Source organism: Stegodyphus dumicola, chromosome 9 (genome assembly GCF_044657685.1).
Source record: "Stegodyphus dumicola isolate Sdum_Otavi_A_Nest chromosome 9, ASM4465768v1".
NCBI classification, from domain to species: Eukaryota; Metazoa; Arthropoda; class Arachnida; order Araneae; family Eresidae; genus Stegodyphus; species Stegodyphus dumicola.
Window position 1 is genome coordinate 41,339,241 of NC_140776.1, and position 21,452 is coordinate 41,360,692.

General features: G+C 29.7%; 1 protein-coding gene across 7 annotated transcripts in view; it reads right to left on the bottom strand.

The window, feature by feature from the left end:
• Nucleotides 1-1,809: 1,809 nt before the first annotated feature.
• The window catches only part of LOC146995330 (uncharacterized), a 31,039-nt gene continuing 11,396 nt past the window's right edge, over nt 1,810-21,452 (bottom strand). For 2 of the 7 annotated variants that reach the window (XM_085823356.1, XM_085823357.1), the window contains exons 2-4: nt 18,399-18,789; nt 15,424-15,554; nt 1,810-12,637 (exon numbers count right to left, since the gene is read on the bottom strand). In XM_085823356.1, the coding sequence (XP_085679482.1) occupies nt 10,409-12,484 (2,076 nt within the window). In that variant the 5' untranslated portion in view covers nt 12,485-12,637; nt 15,424-15,554; nt 18,399-18,789 and the 3' untranslated portion in view covers nt 1,810-10,408. The remainder of the gene's footprint in view (nt 12,638-15,423; nt 15,555-18,398; nt 18,790-21,452) is intronic. The other 5 variants (XM_085823355.1, XM_085823358.1, XM_085823360.1 and 2 more) reach the window with 3 other exon arrangements.

Here is a 21,452-nt window from a genome sequence, read left to right on the forward strand (position 1 = left end):
TTTTAAATATTTGCGTGCCTTGGTATAGGCTGGCGCTGAATGCCTCCAGGAATTGCTTCATTATTTTTATTAAAGTCATTCATTCTCAGATCTCACTTGTTTGCACATTATTAACAAAAATACTCTGTTTTCCATTATTCATATTTCTTGCAATATTACGTTTATGGGTTGTTTGCAACAGCAGATTCAAGTGTTACAACTTATTTATTTTTTCATCGCAAGTTTACGCGTCCGAGCGCCTGTGCACAGCTTACTCCAACCAGGTTTGATTGTTTTTTTTATCAGAATTTGCAGATATGGTAAGAAGACGGGTGCCCTACTTCATCATAGTTTAGCAAATTTGGGTTTGTCAAGAAACCCATTTAGTCACAATGTCCATTTCTGTGTGGCTCCGCACTCCTGTCGTAAGTAGGTCCGTATGACAAATTTCCGATAAGTGGTGTCACTTTTGACAATAAAAATAGTGTGGTACCTTGAATTTGTAAACATACTTTTCTACCTTAATCGAGAATCTAAGTAGCTCTAACATTTTGTAGATATACCACTACGGGAAAACTGGGGTTTTTGCTCTGTACTTGTTTAATTGAACTACTTTATGGACATTATAACTATGTTGTTCAAGTGCCTCGCGCATACCATTTTTTCTGATATTTGAGGAGAATGCCCTTAGCAATACTCTGTTTTTCATTTAGGTTTCTAACGGAATGGTCAATTTTGTTGTCTAAATTGAATAGAATTAATAATCGATGTTAAAAACCGATCTTGATAAGATTATGCGAAGTTCCCCGCTTATGCGGCGAAATAATGTAGCATCTGGAAGCCTTCTCAGCAGTTGTCGGTTTCTTGGGTTGCTTCGATAGTCCTGTTGGGAGTTTTCCAACAAGTTGAGTAGCGCTTAATTTTTCGACATAAATGTATTCGTCCACATATTCTGCATGAATCTGAACAGTGGTTACCATCAAAGGTGCTATTGGTTTATCTGACTCTTACATATGAATGAAACAGCATTTGATATAAAAATATATTTTATTAAGCACACAGGAATGAGACTCGTATCGGGAGCATTTCGTAGCGTCTTTTTACTCGACAAGCACTTGCCAAAAGAGGCTGTGAGGCGAGAGAGACGATGTGACGTAAACAGAACAGGTCATGTGCGCCTCTTGCACAGCCAAACTCTATAAGTCGGCTCTTGCTGATGAGGCGCCTCACGCACGCATGATGAAATGAGACAAAGCCTTGAAATCCATATTCATTACTTTCTTTCCATGTTCTCCCAGCTAAGTTTCTGGAGATGATCCAGATTTTTCATCACACGGATTCCTGCTTGTTTTCCTTTTATTGCGTTTTTAACTGCTCTCGGTTCTTCCGAAATTCGTTATTCCTTAAATATATATATATATATATATATATATTTTCTGGCTGGGAGCATACAAATAAATCAGTATCAGTAGCACAGCTAAAGTTGTTTTCTGACTTCCTATGAATGATGTAATCACATTACGTAAGTCGATGAGTTACACAGATCGCAAAGTAGCTAAGAAAATCAGAGCAAAACAGAAGTGCACCTTCATGCACGATGGCTGAAGGCCGAATCTGTGTCAGAAAAGTGAAAAATTAAAAAGAGGGAAATAAAAAAAAATCTTACTGCAGGTATAACGTACTTCTTCACCATATTTGGCAAATAACGTACTGATCTAAATTAGGTATGCAAGTTTGTGTTCATGGTCACGGAAAAATTTGTATTGAAACAATATGACAAGAACAGAAATTGATCTACGTTCAGTATATGAATAAAGAAACATTTCACGATTTAAATATGAATATTTCTTGCTATTTATTTTCTGTTTTTAAAAATACATCTTTTCACTATTAACAGTCTACATATAAAAATATCCATACTAGCATTTCTTAATTATAGAAATATATTTAATAAAAAATAAAACTCTGAATATTGTAAAAAGGTGTCAAACAAGATAACAAACACATGGAATAGTATATAATACTAAAGACAAAATATACAAGTTCTGATTTTTCACAAAATTATGAAATTATAAAAAACAATTATCAAAATATCATTCAAATGATGATAATATTTAGGATAAACATCTAAAACTCATAAAACAAATTATACTGGAAAGTAATTAAATGTTCAATACTCAAAATGCAAAAAATGATATGTAACAAAACGCACTCCAATCCATCTCGTATAGTAGAAAACACCTATTCCCAATATCCTGCCCCCCCCCACAAACATAGAGAGAGAAACAAAGATAATCTAAAAAGGCTATGAAAAATATCACGCAAATCTTTCCCATAATTTATTTATTAACAACAGTATCTAATTTGAAATGCGATACATATCTATTAAAAATTCAGCAACTTATTTTTAAAAGCGCAGAATAATTACTGATACAGTTTCTAAGTTATTTTTTCAAGTATTCACACATTCACAACATTCTAAAACAGATAAAAATTAGAAATTCATATAACTTTTTGGAAACTGTTTTGGATACTAAAAAAATGTACAAGATCTTTGTAATCAACAAAAGAACATAAACTATGTAGAATAGGTCTAACTTCTACAGTAAATGCAGAGATATTTATATGCTAGATTAGAATATTTAATTAGAGAAACTTACAAAGAATGATTACAAAATCTATAAATGAATATAAATAAATAGCATGAATCACAGGCATCAGAAAATGAATAGGCATACAGAAGTAAAATAATCGATACAATTACGTTTTGCAATGGCTGCACAACATTTAACTCCTGTAGTGAAACTAGCATATTTTTAAACAACTTCAAGAAACTTTCAAAATTTAATCAGAAATAAATTAGATTTACAGCATGTTTGTTCTGAAATTATTGTGAACACAAAGTATATCAAAACAATCTAAACATATATAAATACTTAGTACACACACACAAGTTACTCATTACACTCCTTTGTCACTGTTAATGGCAAGTTACATATTTTAAGATAAAAATCCCCCTTCATCTGGGATTATATAAAAATACCTAACTATTTTCCCAGTTCTTAATTTGCATAATCTACAAATTAGCTACACTTAATTATTATTATTACACATTATAACACAGACTATTTTCACTTTTTTATAATAAAAATTTGTAACTTTGAAACCATCTTCAGGATGTGACATTTTGTGACTTGCATTGTTTCTCTCAGAATGCTCTGAATAAAGACTTGATGATTATTACTAAAATACTTTTTCCATTTCATTCTGAAATATTTAACTTCTTAACATAAAAGCAATCATGAACATTATTTGAAAATAATTTAAGTCCTCCCCTTACCAAGAATTTGATTTAAAATTGAATATTTTCCCAATAATATTTCCTCCAAGCTATGCTACGAATCCGAAAGAGAATATATTTCAGTATCTTAACTAGTGAATGTAAAATCAAATGAAAGAATTTGTTTTCTGTAATGATACTGAATATGACAATTCTCCTTTCTGGAGAAATTTTTTTATTTAAAATTTATAGATTCATAGTATATATTTGCTCTTAATATATATACATACACATATTATAATTATACACAGTATTCACAAAACTTTTTATACAGCCTTTACTTTTTGCAAAAAAATTGTCAGGCAGACATATACTTTGAGTTACAAAAATATTTAAGTCACATTTCAGCATTTTGAAATTGGGGGGGGGGGAAGAAATCTTGCTTTTTATACAATTTTTCAGCCCCTACAATTATATTTAAGTCTGCATAAGGACTTCTGTAAACATGGTGTATATTTAAAATTTTTTTTATAAATTATTCCTAACATACAATTATAATTTTAAATTTAGCTTCTCCAGCATTAAAAATATCAAATAAGAATTTTATACAAGGAAAGCTCCATTATTTGCATGGTTGACTTACAAGAAAATTAAGTAGATAATTGATTCAGAAAACTATTAATCTTGACAATATATCATGATACTTGTTTCTAATGCATTTAGTGTCTGGCAGATAACACAGTATTGCACCTTTCATTTAGATGAAAATAATGCAAACATACAGGTATTATTCTCATGTTCAGTTACCGTATTTTATTAAATGCCAGTTCGGAAAACTGTAGGCTTGCAATTTATAAATGATATCAATTTCAAGTATTAACTACTGTTCTATTCTTTTATCTTCATTAAATGTACGATATTTGCAATGGCTGATATTGTGTATGATATTGACATAAATAAACTAGAAACCTAACCCTAAAATAAAAACCATACTTAAACTGTACAGTGGGTAGGATTTCTCTAATTTTTCTAAGAAGTTTAAGATGACTAAATAGCCTGGTGTTGGCAGCATACTGCTTTTCCAGTTTTACATAATCTATAATAAAAATGTTCATCACACATATATTTCTTAGTTGACCTATACAGTGGTACTTCATTATATGCCCACTCTGAAATACATCAAACTTGATATATATTCTGTAGCAAAATTTTTGTGTGTTATACGATATTTATTTGGAATACCACTCAAGCTTGACGAGTCATGACTGGGTTCACTTATCTCTTTCAAGACAATGCTATGACTGCCCATGAGCATCAGTATGCCTGTTGTTACTTTTTTTTTTTTTTTTTTTGCAAATATTTTTTGTAAATACATTAACAGTGAGTTTTAAGAAAATTAATAGTCAAACAACTACGAAAATCCTTAAGATCACAATGGAGGTAAAAAGAAAAGAGATTGTTAAAAAATTTGAAGATAATATGCTTATCTAAGACCACATCATCCGGTACTGCAGACCATATATCAAAAATGACATATGGTATGCAATATGGTACCTGACTGTGAAAAACAAAGATGCTATTAAATCAGCTAATGTTGTGAAGGGAAGAAACTGATTACCAACTGATTAAAAAAACAAAAATTGAAAACCTTAAGAGTATGTTAAGAAATTCCTTTTGTTTGGTTAATAGAGAAGCATACATATGTCTGTATTTTAGTATTAAACATTGTTACAATAATAATAAGATTTTTTTCTTAAGAATAAATTATTTTCCCTTTATTTCTTATTGGAAAAGTTCATTTAGTATATATCCAAGTCCCTAAAATGGATTAATGATATACACCAAGGTACCATTATATTAATTATATCCTACTTTTAATGAAAACTGTAAAAGTATGCTTGTTTAAAGTCAAAATATTATTTATAATAGGACTTAAAATCAGCCACAACTCACTAAAGCTCAGCTCTCTTACTTGTCAGTATCTAAGTAAAACTGGAATTTCAGCCATTAGCCATTCCTGCAGTCTAATTTATTATCTAACTAGAGATTTTTCATTAATATAAAACATTTGAAACAAAAACTGATTAAGAATGAGAAACTTGATCAATTTTTATTTCTAATGTTTCACATTTTAGGTAAATTATTACTCATTATTTCTTTAATTTCATTTATCTTTCCTTACACAGGGGCCTGTGTAATTTCATTTATCTTTCCTTACACAGGGGCTACAGCACTGGCTTATTTTTATTTCCACACTGACTGAATGATAAGTACTGGATAGTTTGACTGAGGTACTTAGGATATTTACCAAATTAGATAAAAACTTGTGTATTCTATCAGTGGACCTTCATAATATTATAATTGTGACACAGTGGAATAAAAAGAAAATTAATGTATAAAAATTGTACAGATTTCAAGAATTCATTTCTTTATTTTTTCAGGAAGTGCTCTACTTGTCGAAAGAGTGATTTCTGTTAAGAAAAAAATATAGTCAAAAAAAAAAAAAAAAAAAAACCTAGGTTCAGTGTTCAGATAAATTTTTGCTAGTTATGAAAGAAAATCATGTTTTGAAATGGGACAAATTTTATGATAAGGTGTTGGAACACTAAAATTTATTGTGTAAGGTGGTTTCATCAAAGAAATACATATGTTGAGATCCTGGCAGAATACTTTTAAAGTATATTTAAAACTTTTGTATTGGTTCTGTTGTTGAAGAATACGAGTAAACTCAACATGTTTATATTTACAATGTATTTTCTATCTTCTTTTAGTCATGATTAATCCTTGTCCAAGTGCCATCTTAAACGTTCAGTTTCTGACTTCCAAAAATTTGGTCAGCCTAATTATAAAGAATCACACATTATCAGTTATTTCATATGATTAAAGTGAATTTTAAATTTCTTTTAGCATTTTAATACATTTATAGCATAGATTTTGTTTTTAATTTTTTGTTTTTAATTGTTTTTTAATTTTCATTTACCAAAATAAAAAAAAATTTAAAAAAATCCTTCAAATGAATATCTTAATTTATTGTTAACATCTAAATTACTATCAACATCTAATAAATAATGCTTAAAATAGCAAGAAATTAAAATTTAGATCTTTTAATTCTTCCAATATCTAACATTATAGGCCATACATTAAAAACAAGTGTATCTTATAATTAATTTTTTAGCTGAAAAACTTAAAGAAAACATTCTAATGTGTATTAGTATTATATTTTTACTTTTTAAATGTATGCTGATAATACTAAGTAACAAAAACGTGAACAATTTCATACATTTAAAAACATTAACTTCTCACTTGTTATGAATAACGGGGAGAAAAACTCTCATTTTTTAAATAATTAATAAAAAAAACTTCTTCAATACAGTTAACCATATAAAAATTGACATTAGTATTTGGATTCCTTCTGATGAGAACATGTTAAAAAAAGCATGCAAACTCTAAATGTAAGAAATAAAACAGTGGTTCCTTCTAATACTGAGGTTGACTTTTGAAGAAGGACATAAGAACTCATAACCTCTTCCATACATTTTCAGATTAAATATTTCGTGTGCAATAATTTCAAGTATTTAAAAAAGATGGTATTTTTAATTAATCAGTTTTATATATATAATTTATCTCCCCCCCAAAAAATCCCTTAAAATAATTATGAAAGCAAATGATACAGAACTTCTGATATTCATCTGATATGATGCATGAACCTAAGTACTGCTGCACAGTATAGCAGTATCACATTTTCTAACATATATATTATTTTTAAAATAATCATTGACGAAATTAAATTTAATGTAAAAAATATACATATTTTGTGACAAGTCACCTTTCCATAAATCTCACAGCACAGTTATATCCATTTAGTAATTTGTTTAACTGATCTTCAGCAGAGTACTTTTTTTTTAAAATATTTTTTTTATTTTATTTATTACGTGCTCCACCCTTAGGCACTACACGGAAAGGGAGGGATGTCCCGTGGAGGTCTTTTTAAGGGAAACTGGCCCGTATCCACGTTACACATGGGGAAAACCACGAAAACGCCCATGCAGCCAGCCCGTTCGCTGGGACTCGAACCCCGGAATGAACTACTAGTGTTCAGCGGCTCTTAATGCTCGGCTGCTGGTGAGCCCAGCAGAGTACTTTTATTTCCTTTTTTTTTTTTTAAATTCTCTTGCCCACTTCTTACTTGAAGCTTAGTTAGCTCTAGAAGCACAATTTTGAAGGCACTATATTTTACAGAATTTTACTTCAAATTAAATTTATTAAAATACTAGTTAATCATTTAATCAGAGCAGTTTTTACCACAACAGAACTCACGTTTAAATTATATTATACTATACATTAAATATAATGCATTGCAGTAATAAAGCTGCTAATAATCATTAAGTAATTTACATTTCAAGTAGAAATAAATGCAATATATTTAAAAATAACAAAATTAACTGTTGCCAGAGTATTCTGAAGCCATTAATATATATATCTGTTATACATATTTTATTGGCTTCAGCTATATATGTGTGTATATTTACATATTTTAAACTCAATTTTAACTAAATTTCCCTAATAACTAATTATAAATTATACTTAATTATCATACACTTATAATTAATTATTCTAAACAGAAATCCTTGCAATGTGTACAAATTGTTCTTTTACCCTCTACAAGATATTCCTTTTTTTTACATACAGAAGCTTAAAAATATAAAATATAAATTCAGAACATGTTTAAAAAAGTAGTTTTTATGCACAGAAATTTAATACTCTTAATAAAAATAAACTGAATCATTTTTACTAATAACACTTAAAATATTACACATAAAGCTAAAAAAGTGCGTATAATTCAGTATATGTGTGCTACTTGCGCTAATTTTATGTTCACATAGTACAGAATCAAATGAAATCAGCCAGAACATTTATCTTCTAATGATGAAGTTCTATACATGATGCTCAAGTATTGGAAATAAAAATTTAAAAAAAAGGGAGGAAAGAAGTTTATAATTTTAACTTAATGCTGTTTAACATTGAAAGTAAAGTTATGACTTTAGGTGTGGTTCTAAACAACAAAGAGAAGTACAGTGAAAGTGAAGCTATGACCTCAGTGGTTCTAACCAACAAATAAAAATTTAAAAAAGGGGGAGGAAAGAAGTTTATAATTCTAACTTAATGCTGTTTAACAGTGAAAGTAAAGTTATGACTTTAGGTGTGGTTCTAAAGAACAAAGAGAAGTACAGTGAAACTGAAGCTATGACCTGAGTGGTTCTAACCAACAAAAAGAAGCAGAAAATTTGAAGCTCACACTGCAACTGTATAGCATCTCACACTGCAACTGTATAGCATAAGAAAGATTTGAAAATATGGTTTTGATAGGTTCAATACTGATTTATTATCTCTGAGATTTATATGCAAATGTATTTAATATCAGACTTATAAAAAGAGGTTAGGGGAAGCCATTTTATAAGACATAGCACAACCTATTTTTTAAAAATTAATAATTTGTGGGTACCTCACAACTGCATCTTGTGCGACTCTTTAAATATGCTTCTTCATGCATTAAGAAAATACTTTTTTTAAAAATTACTTTAGGATGAAATAAATACTCTAATAAGGATACATAACTTATGAGAGGGAATGGTAACATTCTGACTGTCATCTTATGAAATATATTTAAAGAAAGGTAATATGAATATTATTTGAAAGCTTTTTTGATATCTCAAAGTGCTACTTGTGCAGAGTATAGCATTTAAATCACTTTTTTTCAAAAGCAATAATTTTGAATATTATAAATACTGAATATAAATTGATGATTGGTTTATTTTATAAAAAATTAACTCTCCCCTTTGATATTATTTCACACTCAATTATGACGTGCCACAGAGGTATTATATTTGGACTTTGGAATATTTTAGCATTAATCTACAAAATATTTAGTGATAAATAGTCGACTGATCATAAATGAATAATTTACTATGAATTGTCTTTTTACACATCCAAAATTGTGGAAAGACACAAAAGCATATTAAAATTAACTGCTTTATTATATTAAAAAAATATTCTCTGGTGTATTAAGATTTTGATTTAAAAATATTCTGATATATTAAGCATGCTTTTACATTTACAGTAGATCTTGAAAAATTCAAGAGCAAATTACTCAACATTACTTTGTTGACAGATTTTTCAAATATGAAAAAGAATCTACAATTATTTTAATTAGTTCACATTTTCTCTTAAGATGATAATAAAAGGTAGAGAGATTACTCAAAAGTCTACGTGAAAGTTTTGAACAATGTATTTACAATTCCACTTCATTTCATTTGTGCTTATACTTCAAATTCCAATACAGCAAAATTTCAAAAAAGCAAAGTGTATCCAAATATAAAAGAAATTTTTAAAAGTTATAAATTTTAATAGAGGACATCACATGAAATGTAGATATATATAAATATGCATTTAAAAATTAAATTTAATCAACAGTATACTTAGCATAACCTACAAGACAGCTTTTACAAAATCATATATTGTTAACAGACATTTATGCAATAAATATTTATAAAAATACTACTGTAACAATTAAAAATAAAATCACCACGTAGAGTATCAAATCAATTTTATCCTAAACAAATATATAAAACACCACAAAATATGCATCATAATCAGTTTACTTAATCTTACAATCTGACATATTTCACAAGATCCCTAAAAATTATTAAAAAATAAGTTTTTAACAACTGTCAACAGTTGATTGTTATTGTATTTTATCAAATATTTAAAATTTCTATGAAAAACTTGTATAATGAATAAATGGAATGTATATACTCACAAAAAAATTCAAAAACATCATACAGTAACAAAATTTTAAAACTGTGCCCTATACACAAATGAAACTTCTTTGTTAAAGTAGCCACCACATAAGTCTTTGGCAACATCTGAAATTAGCACATTATAGATTGGATGATTAAGTTAGCCAATTTTGGCGACTAAGCATGGTGGCTAATCTAACAAGGAAGTAATGAATCATTTGAAGATACGAATTAATATACATTGCTAGTCTATCCTGTATAAATAAGTTCATTGAGCAACACAAAAGTAAATCTGACCACAGGCCAAAAAAACTCTGTTAAAAAATAATACTAGTAAAACATAAAAGTGTTATCAAACTTTCATAGAGTAATATACAACATTATTTGGATTATCTAGAAGCAAATGCTCATTACAGTCTTCTGAAAGTGATCTTGGAGGGCTAGCACCCTCTGGCACACCCCTTTCATGGATCATTATGGATGGACAAGATGAAATTGAATAATGATCAGAACTTGTGGAATTAAACTGCTCATCACAGTATTCACCGAAAGAGTTATGGGCATACACACCGGGTAAACTCTGACTAACATATATGCATGAAGAGTTATGCCTATTTACTTCAGGATTACTAACTGTTTCATTACAAGGCCAAGACATGTGATTCCTTAGGCCACTTATACTCAAAAAAGGTGCCTGGTTTTGTTTCTGCATTAAATGAAGAATCTCAGCAGTTGAGCCAAAACGAGGCCTGATTCCACGAACAGGAGAATGTCTGCAAAGTCCTAATTTCATCTGAGCTTTTCCACTCAAAAGGTAACGTTTACGAATGCGTTCAACTCTTTCTGTGCTCTCCTGTACAAAATTTTCTAGTTCATCTACTTTTGAAATTGAGGTTATGTGACTTGAGTGCCGATGAGGAGAAAGTGATGGTTGTTTTAGTGAACTATTTGCATTTGACTCAATCTTGGATTGCATAACACTATCTTTTTCTAAAAATGTTACTTCTCGATTCTTATCAAAAGAATTAAGCAATATTTTCCATTCTCGTACATCATTTGGTATTTCAATAGATGCAAGTGATTTATCCCAATAAGTTGAGGTATTAGAGCCAGGTAAAGATTCTTTCTTGAAAAGCACGTCTAAACACTTTATTACATTCTGCTCACTGCCATCAATCCCAGGATTATCAGAGGCATTTTGAAAATGTTTCTGCTGATAAGAAACAGAAACAAACTGAGTGCTATTATTTTTGGTATCTGCATTAGAAACTGTTTCGATACTACCTTCCTCTTTTCTTTTAATGTTGGTTTCAGAATCAGTCACTTTGTTAGTATCCAAATTTATGTTTGCTACATATTGATCCATATCATTATGTGATTCAACTTCATTAATAGCATTTTCTTGCACTTCAAATGAGCATTTATTACCTTTCCCTTCCATTTTATTGTCTGCGATTTCATGTTCAGAATTGATATTTTGCACTGCAACTTCCGTTTTAGGCTTTTCTTTCAAAGACTGATATAAGAGCAAACTTTCCCGAATATGCTGCTCATTTTTCTGGCATTCTTCTGAAGTCATCATAATCATAGTACCCTCAGAAGAAAGATCAGATTCACTGTCAGTTTCTTGTATGGAGTTTAAAGGACTAATATCAAGTTCACACAAGACATTATCTGAATGTGCTTTGACAATTTTTTCAAGACTTAATTCTTGTAATGGTGGAGACAAAATTAACTCTTCTTTAGATTTAGATAAATTAGTGGATGTAGGATTTGATACTTCATTTTTTATCAAATATGAATCTATTTCAGGTATATTCAATACTGATTCATTCTCAATTTGTGGAGGAAAGTTCTTTTGATCAATAAAAGCAATTATTTTGTCATGCTCCAAAATATTTTCAACACTCAATTTAGAGAATTTCTGCATAACACCATAAGTATTTATTTCAGGCAGTTGTACTGTATCATCATCATTATCATTTACAACATGAAAATCTATTTCCTGTTTTATTAAATCATCTTCATGATCAGTAACTTTATGAACTATAAATTCTAGATCATCATCATCATCTTGTACGTCAAAGAGAACTGGCTCTTCTTCAACATCCTCGTTTTGCACATCAGGATCTATGTCATCATCAGGTACACTGTAGCTATCATAAACAACTTTGTGCACTAAAAAATCAGTTACAGTGCAATCATCATTAACAGAGTCCAGTGGGGGTAATAAATGATCATTTGAATTATCAACTATAGTTATTTCAACACATTTCACTTGTAATTCTACATCTGCAGCTTTTAAAATGCTGCTAGGATTGTCAACAAAAACTTTCACAGTATCACAAAAAGTAACTTTTTTATTTTTATTCAGCACCAAACCATCAGATTTCTTAAGCACTGATTTTGTAATTGAATCTGTTTCCATTATGAATAGTCTGTTAATTTTTTATTAATCCCCATTGTTTTTAAATAAATTATTAGTTATTCATGAATAGAAATTTTCTACGCTGTTAAAACACTTGTGAACAGCTGACACTCAGTTTTCTTCAAAGGTCACTGCACAGCAGATATATCAATCCTATAAATAACATAACAAATCAATTTCACATTTAGGAAATTCAAGGATCTTAAAAGCACTTTAAGCAACAATTAAAATTTAATAACTGAACATAAAATGCACACACATTTACAAATGAATAATTTCCAAGAATAGGTCAGCAAATATATTCCTGGTAAAATGAAAATTTTCAAATACATTTTTATCAGATATCTTTAGCGATAAATACAACTACTTTCAAAATATTTTTAGTACTAGCAATTGAAATAAGTAGATAGCAATTAAAAGTAAGAGAAAGGCAAGTGCTATACAGTCAAAAGTCGTTAATCCGGACACCTATAATCCAGAATGATCTATAATTCGGACCTCAAAGCTACAAACTTTCTGCGCATGCGTCAACGCATAATGCATCACGCATGCACGTAATACCTTTACGCGCGAGCATGCGCGTTTAATGTGTAACAGACGGTATAAGCTAAGCTAAAATTATCTAATTATCTATTTCAGTTAATGTTTCAGATTGTGTTTTTCTTTAATCTTCTAATTGGATCCGGCTTATTATTTTTTGCAGACTGTTAGTGCAATTTTATAAAAGTAAGCTTAAACTTTCGATTATGTCAAAAAGAATTTCCGATTCTGGTGCTGCCAAAGAATCTAAAAAGCGAAAGCATGTTTCGATGTCCATCAAACAAAAAAGTGGAATGGCTGCAAAAAATAGATAAAGGCATATCCTTTGTTTCTCTAACCATTCCGAAATCTGTTTATCAATTTCATGCTGCTCTGTCAGATACAAGCCAGTTTTCTTTAAATAGTCTTCCAAGAAGGCATCTCTTCCCATACAGAGAGAGCCCTCCTTTGTTTTAATTAACCATATTCGTAAATAACAAATTGTTTTCCCATCCAAAGTCCTCCATGAAAGTTAAAGTTGTCTATTTTTAAGTGAGCATCTAACTGTGTCATTTCAAATCTTGATACAGTCAAAAGTTGTTAATTCAGACACCCATAATCCGGACCTCAAAGCTAGAAACTTTCTGCGTATGCGTCGCGCATAGGCGTTTACGCGTGGGCGTAAGACCTTTACGGCTGCGAATATGCATGTGCGCAAGCGCATAATACGCTTACGCATGCACGCTTAATGTATAACGGACGATATAAGCTAAGCTAAAATTATCTAATCCAGTTAATGTTGCAGATTGCATTGTTCTTTAATCTTCGAATTGGATCTGGCTTGTTATTTTTTGCAGACTGTTAGAGTAATTTTATAAAAGTAAGCTTGAACATTCGATTATATCAAATAGAATTTCCGATATATATTATACTAATATGTAAAGGATAAAGCGAAAGTATGTTTTGAAATACGAAATCTGTTTATCAATTTCACGCACCTGTGCGGCAGGTGGTGGTGGTGGTGGGGGGAGAAACGGCGCGGCGCACAATGAATTGGAAGTTGATCTGTCAGCACTATCCTTATCTTCAGGGCAGATGTTTTTATTTTATTTGGCTTATAATTCCTTACTAAATGTAGTATTTCATCTCGATGTACTCCGTCTTTGATATGATTTAAATCAAGTTCCTTGTCATTATAATTTGCTTCCGATAGTGAAGAAAGCGACAGAGAGGTTATTGAAAATGAAAACATTTCGATTAACAAATTAGTCGGTATTCTTGACACAGCAATTATAGGACTTGAACAGCAGAACTTCGTAGCTAAACAAGAAATTATGTCTGTTTAATAGAATTAAAGAGAAAGTATTATCACATGAAACGAAGAAACTTAAACAACTTACATTGAAAGAAATATTTAATAAAGTAAACAAATAAATATTAAGCTTTTTCTTTTTGTAAATTTTGATACCCTTTAGATCATAATTGTTCTTTATTTCATAAATTACGGTTTCATATCTTTAATTTTGTAATTTCTGCATGCCATCTTACCAGATTTAAATTGATGATCTATAATCCGGAAAAATCGATAATCCGGAATTGCCAAAGTCCCGATGAGTCCGGATTAATGACTTTTGACAGTATAGACAAAAAATCGGAAATCCTTATTTCCTTTTTTGAAATTTTTTGCATCACCCAGATCACCATCATATTTTTTCCACCTTTGCATAATGCTTGTGACGATTTTATAAAATGTTATTTACATTTTTTCCACTAATAACTATTTTTCATAAATATTTACTCTTATCTGCTGAGAATTTTATGTCCCAACCGTTTCGAAATTTGAAAATAAACACATCTTCATAAGAGTAAAATATTCATAATCTAAAAAGCGAAAGCATGTTTTGATGTCCATCAAACAAAAAGTGGAATGGCTGCAAAAAATGGATAAAGGCATAACCTTTGTTTCTTTAACCATTCCCGAAATCTGTTTATCAATTTCACGCTGCTCTGCGGGAGGGGCGGAAACGTCGTGGCACCCAATGAACTTGAGTTTGATCTGTCAGCACTATCCTTATCTTCAGGGCAGATGTTTTTATTTTATTCGGTTTATAATTCCTTACTAAATGTAGTATTTCATCTCGACATACTCCGTCTTTGGTAGGATTTAAATCAAATTCCTCGTCATTATAAATATCACGAATACACATCAAATAGTTTTCTGGTTGCAATTTTCTAATTTCGATTATGCATAATGTATGCTTTATGCATGCGCGCGTTGAAAGAAATGTTTCATAAAGTAAACAAATAAATATTAAGCTATTTTTTTGTAAATTTTGATACCATTTAGATCATAATTGCTTTTTATTTCATAAATTATGGTTTCATGTTTTTAATTTTATAATTTCTGCATGCCATCTTACCAGATTTAAACTGATGATCTATAATCCGGAGAAACCGATAATCCGGAATCGCCGAAGTCCCGATGAGTCCGGATTGAAGACTTTTGACTGTATTACAAGAGTCCTGGTCATTCATCCTTCACTAATCCAACCTGTTTACCAGGAAAGGGGGGAATGACAATAATAAGAAAAGGAAAGGAAAAAAATAATTAGAAGAGAATCTGAAAGCTTTCACATTTTATATTATGTTCAAAAGGGCATTTTTTTAATGCATTGTGCGTTACCTTTATTTATTAAATATCATGTTCTCTGCACTTAAACCACATAAAATTCAATTCAACAGTAATATCACAAAATATTAAAAAACAGGAAAACAGCATATCTTTAGAATTTCCGATAGACGGTCTTGCACGCTGGAGATAATTTTTTTTTTCCCGTACAGTGTTGCCATTGCTCGCTTTGAAATCATTGAGTTTGTTAATAAAAAATTCATTAAAATGTTACAGAATTTGAAATAGATAGTAAAACAAATTCGAACTTTAAAGTGTCCATGTTTGGTTGGACGACTACGTTATTCAAAATTTGACGGCTCTAGGTACCGTTATTTTTCACAATGCGAGAAACATTCATGTAGATTCTTCATTATTTAGTTTCTTAAATAATGGCAATAATATTTGGTGGCAACAGTTTGAAAAATGAACCAATGCAGAAAGTGAAACGATGCAAAATGCTATTTTGAGACTAATAGCCCTTTGGGCTAAAAGTCTGTAAAAAATCATAAATTTTGAGTCAACATGCTCCATTGTTGATTTAAATTCTATAAGTCACTACACTGCACTCTGCTTCTGCTAAGTTCATTGACCTCAGTTTCCAGTTGTATTTGCCAATGAGTTGATGTTTTGCTTGTTCTCTGTTCCTGTAACAATGTTCAGTTTACAGTACAACATTTTTAACTTGCATTCATGTATACCGTCTTTATGTATCTTGAATTCTATGGTGCATAATAGCTTCAAAGAGGGAAAATTGTCTGTTTCTATGGAAGAAGAACTGAAAGCTTTGAAAAGACTGGAAAAAGGGAAAATGCTATTAAAAGTAGTAACATAGAATTAAGACACAGCAAAAATGACTGTAGGAAACTTAGGCAGGAATCAAAAGGAGATAGAAAAACAATGTTCCAAGCAAGATAACATTTAACACAATGAACAAAAGAAAAAGCAATGAAAAAGTTAGCAAAGCTTCCTTGGTTTACTAATCACAGAGAGAGGTAAAGGTGTTCCAATGTCTACATCAATCTTGCATGAAAACGCCTATTCCAAAAGGGATTTCATGAAGGTGACACAAATTTTACACCTAGTGTTGGATGGCACGATAGGCAGAAGAAAACATGCGGTATACAGCAGCTATTTATATGTGGAACAAACTTTCAGTGACAGCCAGATGAACTGGTGGAGAGCTCCTTCAGAGATAAGTTTCATAAGTTGTGAGACACAAAAAGCTTGACTGGTGATAAAATATTTTACTGTGACGAGAGGAAACTAAATTACTAAATGGTACCTGGTAAAGCACTCGCAGTTAATTCTCAGCCTACACTGGTTACAAGTGCTCAAGTGATCGTTACTTGTGACACCTGCTACAAGTAACAATCCTTGCTACAGAAATGTCATTTCAAATCTTAATATGAAACTTACTATGATAGGAAAATCAAAAAATCCAAGAGCTTTTAAAAATGTGTCCAAAAATGCTTTTTCTGGGAAATATTTTAACCAGAAAAGTGCTTGATGAGCAGATATAAAGATTAGTTTTTCATAACTTTGTACCACAGACTGACAACTTTTTAAAAAAGAATAATTTTCCATGAAAAGCAATCTGCAAAGCTTGGGACCAGAGGTTGAGCGGATTTTAGGACTGAAAAGATAAATCATAATATTCAGACTAAGCATGCAAAATAAATAAGGCATTTAATTAAATCATTATATACATTTAATAGATACATAGAACCATTTGATTAAATCATTATATACATTATTACAATAATTTATTATATGCATTAAATTATTAGGTGCTATTCGTTTTGAGGGCCATAAAAAATCGCCAAACTATTGTTGATGCCAGTGCTGCCAAAAATAATTGTGGCAACCCTAACGCAAGAAAGGAAATATAATAGTAAATAACTATCTAAGATTGGTGTTTTAATTTAGATGAAGGGTTAATTTCACATAATACTTTTTTATTATTATAATTTATATAAAAAAGGTTAAACATGACTGAATGGGAGCATAAGTGTAAATAACTATTTCAGATCATTATTATAATTTATATAAAAATTGAACATAACTGAATGGATGCCAGCATCGCTATTTCGCTACCGAGTTATCGCTAAAGTAAAGTTTCATCTCGTTGGTTGTTCCAACATAATTTTCTATAATGAATGATGCCTTTCCTTTGAAAAAATTCTCGGTAAATTGCAGATTCGGCCACTTATTTGTTTGCCGCTTTTTACAAGGGTAAAAACAATTGGATTTTTGTCAATTTTCTTTTACTTTTTAAGTGAAAATAAGTCGATGTGTACATAGATAAAGTCAAGGGTGTGCGCAGTGCCAATTTTGAGCAATTCTCAGATTCTTTTTAAAGTGAAAATAGGTCAATGTGTACATGAATACTGAGTATGTGCAATTCTTAAAAATGCATCAAGCAGTGGGCAATTCTGCACTTTACCCAAAATTCTATTGCAGACTTTTCATCATGGGCAATTCCCAAATTGTTAAATCCATAGGATATCAAAAAAGGATTTAAAATAAAAAAAGATTTAAAATTTAAACTAGTATTTCAATAGCATTTTAAGAAATATAGAACTATATAAACTTACGCAATTTGAAATCAGCTTGTAAGCTAGATTTGGCGCTTTTGTGCATAAATTTTTGCTGCGATTTTTTTAAGGTCCTCAAAACGGAATATTACCAATTATTATTACATATATAAATTGATTATTCATTTACATTAGGCTCCTCTATTTTTAAATAAGCATGATTCTGCTTCCCCTTTTCTCTCAGGAGCAGTTCTGAAATTGGTACTCCATTACTCCGCCGCTGCCGGAATCACTCGTGCGAGACAGCATCAAGGTTTGCCGATTTCCGGTTTCCGATTCCAGTGTTAGAATCACTGTTACTGTAAAATTTCAACAGCTTTTCTTATTTTTCTGTATATCATACACAGTTCGTGTCGCAATTCTATACGATTCTGCTATAAACCGAAGAGTAGCACCTGCCTCTATCTTTTGCAGAATTTCCACTTTTTGCATTATCGTCAACACAACATGTTTACGTTTTTCAACATTTCAAGTAATAAAACCACGAGTGCGTTTCTTATCTGTCAATATATTAAAAAGCCCTGAAATTAAAAAATTCATAATTTATCCACAAAATATCTGGATAAAAAAAGGCAGCACTAATTATTACTACTATTATATAAATAAATATTTTATTTCTCTTTTTAATTGGAAATTAAATGTACATTTATACTACATTAATTCTATTTTTATTCTATGCACCTCATCAATAAACTACTGAAAATAAAAATAATCATACAACATCAACAAAATGTCAATATCAAGCTGCAGCTTCAAAACCAAAATGATGTCTTCTAGAAAAATGATTTTTTTCAACACGCACTCAAATTACAAATAAAAACAAAGTTCCAACAATTACATGAAATCCAGTAGCTATATAAAATGTTGAGCCATAAACTGAATCTCTAATTCTAAATCCTGCTATATAATATTCAAAAGCTTGTAATGATAAAAAATATAATCCTATTATTCATGTTATTAATAATGATTTTCTTACATTTCCCCATTTATTTCTTAAAATAGATTGATGAGCTCAAGTTACTCTAATTCCAGAAGATAATAATACAATTGTATTTAATAAAGGTACTTGAAAAGGATTAAAAGGAATAATTCCTTGAGGAGGTCAAGAAGCCCCTAACTCCACAGTTGGACTTAATCTTGAATGAAAAAATGCTCAAAAAAATCTTAAAAAAAAAAAAAAATTTCTCTTACAATAAATAATAATATTCCTAATATTAGTCCACTTAGCACCATTCTTGAATGAAATCCTTGATATGTACTTTCACGAACTACATCCCGTCATCACACTCTCGCTAAAATTACTATTATAAATAATCTTAAAAATAATAATTCATGTTCACAAAATATAAATATTTTTACTATACCTATAACTACACATAATCTACCTACCCCAGCCAATAAAGGTCAAGAAGAAATTGTTACTATATGATATATATGATAATACTTTATCAAACGTTAATAATATTCTAAAGCATACAATAATATTAAAATTCTAAACACAAATCCTTGAATTACTGAAACACCAAACTCCAATACCAATAATATAGATTGTAAAAACAACAATGAAGTAAACCCAAAAATTCTCAATTTTCTAATTATTGATAACAAGCCTACAATTAAATGTCCTGCTATTATATTTGCTGCTAAACGAATTGATAAAGTAAATGGACGAATTAAATGTCTAATTCTTTCAATTAAAACTATTAAAGGAGCTAAAAATAATGGTCTTCCTTCAGGAACTAAATGAGCTGCACTAATATTAAATCTTTTTCTTCACCCTATTAGAAAAAAAGTTACTCAAAACACTAATCCTAAACCTATTGTAATTATCGGATGCGCTGTTGAAGTAAAAACAAAAGGAAATAACCCAATTATATTTCTAATAACTAAATACAAAAATGTAACAACACAAATAAACACCATACCCCGATAATTAGGACTTGAAACTTCATTAAAAATTTTATTTAATTCTCCAGAAATCATGGACCAAACTCTATAATATCCTCTTTCAATTATATAATACTTCATTGGATAATATATTATTACTATAAACAAAATAATAAAATTTAAATATATTCCTAAATATGAAGTAGGATCAAATACAGAAAATAATCTTATCATCATCAACTTAATTTCTTTTTTCTAAAACCTTTCATTACATTTAAATGTAATGTTGTATTTGAATATAACATTACTTCAACTTTGAATTATTTATTCAACTTTGAATAAATAATTCAAAGTTATTTTTATTCAACTTTGAATTATTAACTCAACTTTGAATCTTCCATAGTTATATAATTAATCACTTATTAATCTCAACTGATTAAAAGTATGATCTAAAGGAGGTGTTCTATTTATTCATTCTAATGAAGAACTTACATGATAAATTATAAAATCAGATTGCTTTATTACTATTCCTTCCCACACAATTAACATTAAAATTATTAAAACTATTAAAATAGAATAATCTCAACTCAATGGTATTAATTGAGGAATTCCTTTAACTTTAGTTTGACAAACTAATATTATTTTTAACTATTTTATTCATAATTAATTTAAGAGACTAACACCTTTATTCGGTCACTATATTATATTCATCCTATTAAAAATTCTAACTGAGGAATGACAGAAATCATAATAGGTATAAATCTATGATTTGCTCCACAAATTTCTGAACATTGACCTACAAATAGCCCTATACGATTAAATAAAAAAGACAATTGATTTAATCGCCCTGGAATTGCATCTGTTTTCATTCCTAAAGACGGAATTGTTCAAGAATGAATTACATCTATTCTTGATACAACTATACGTACATTAGTATTATAAGGAATAACTAAACAATTATCTACATTTAATAATCGAAATATCGGTTCATCTTCTCTTGAAATTATATATGAATCAAAACTTCTTAAACCTAAATCTCTATATTCATAAGATCAATATCACTGATGACCTACCACCTTTACAGTTAGTTCTGGAGATTCAACTTCCTCTATTAAATATAATAATCGTAATGAAGGGAAAGCAATTATAAGTAAAAAAATGGCCGGGAGAACTGTTCAAATTCTCTCTAACCCTTGTCCTTCAAACATCCCTAAATTATAATTTTTATTTACATATGATCTTAACAAAATATAACCTACTAATACTATAATTATTACTATAATTATTATAGAATGAT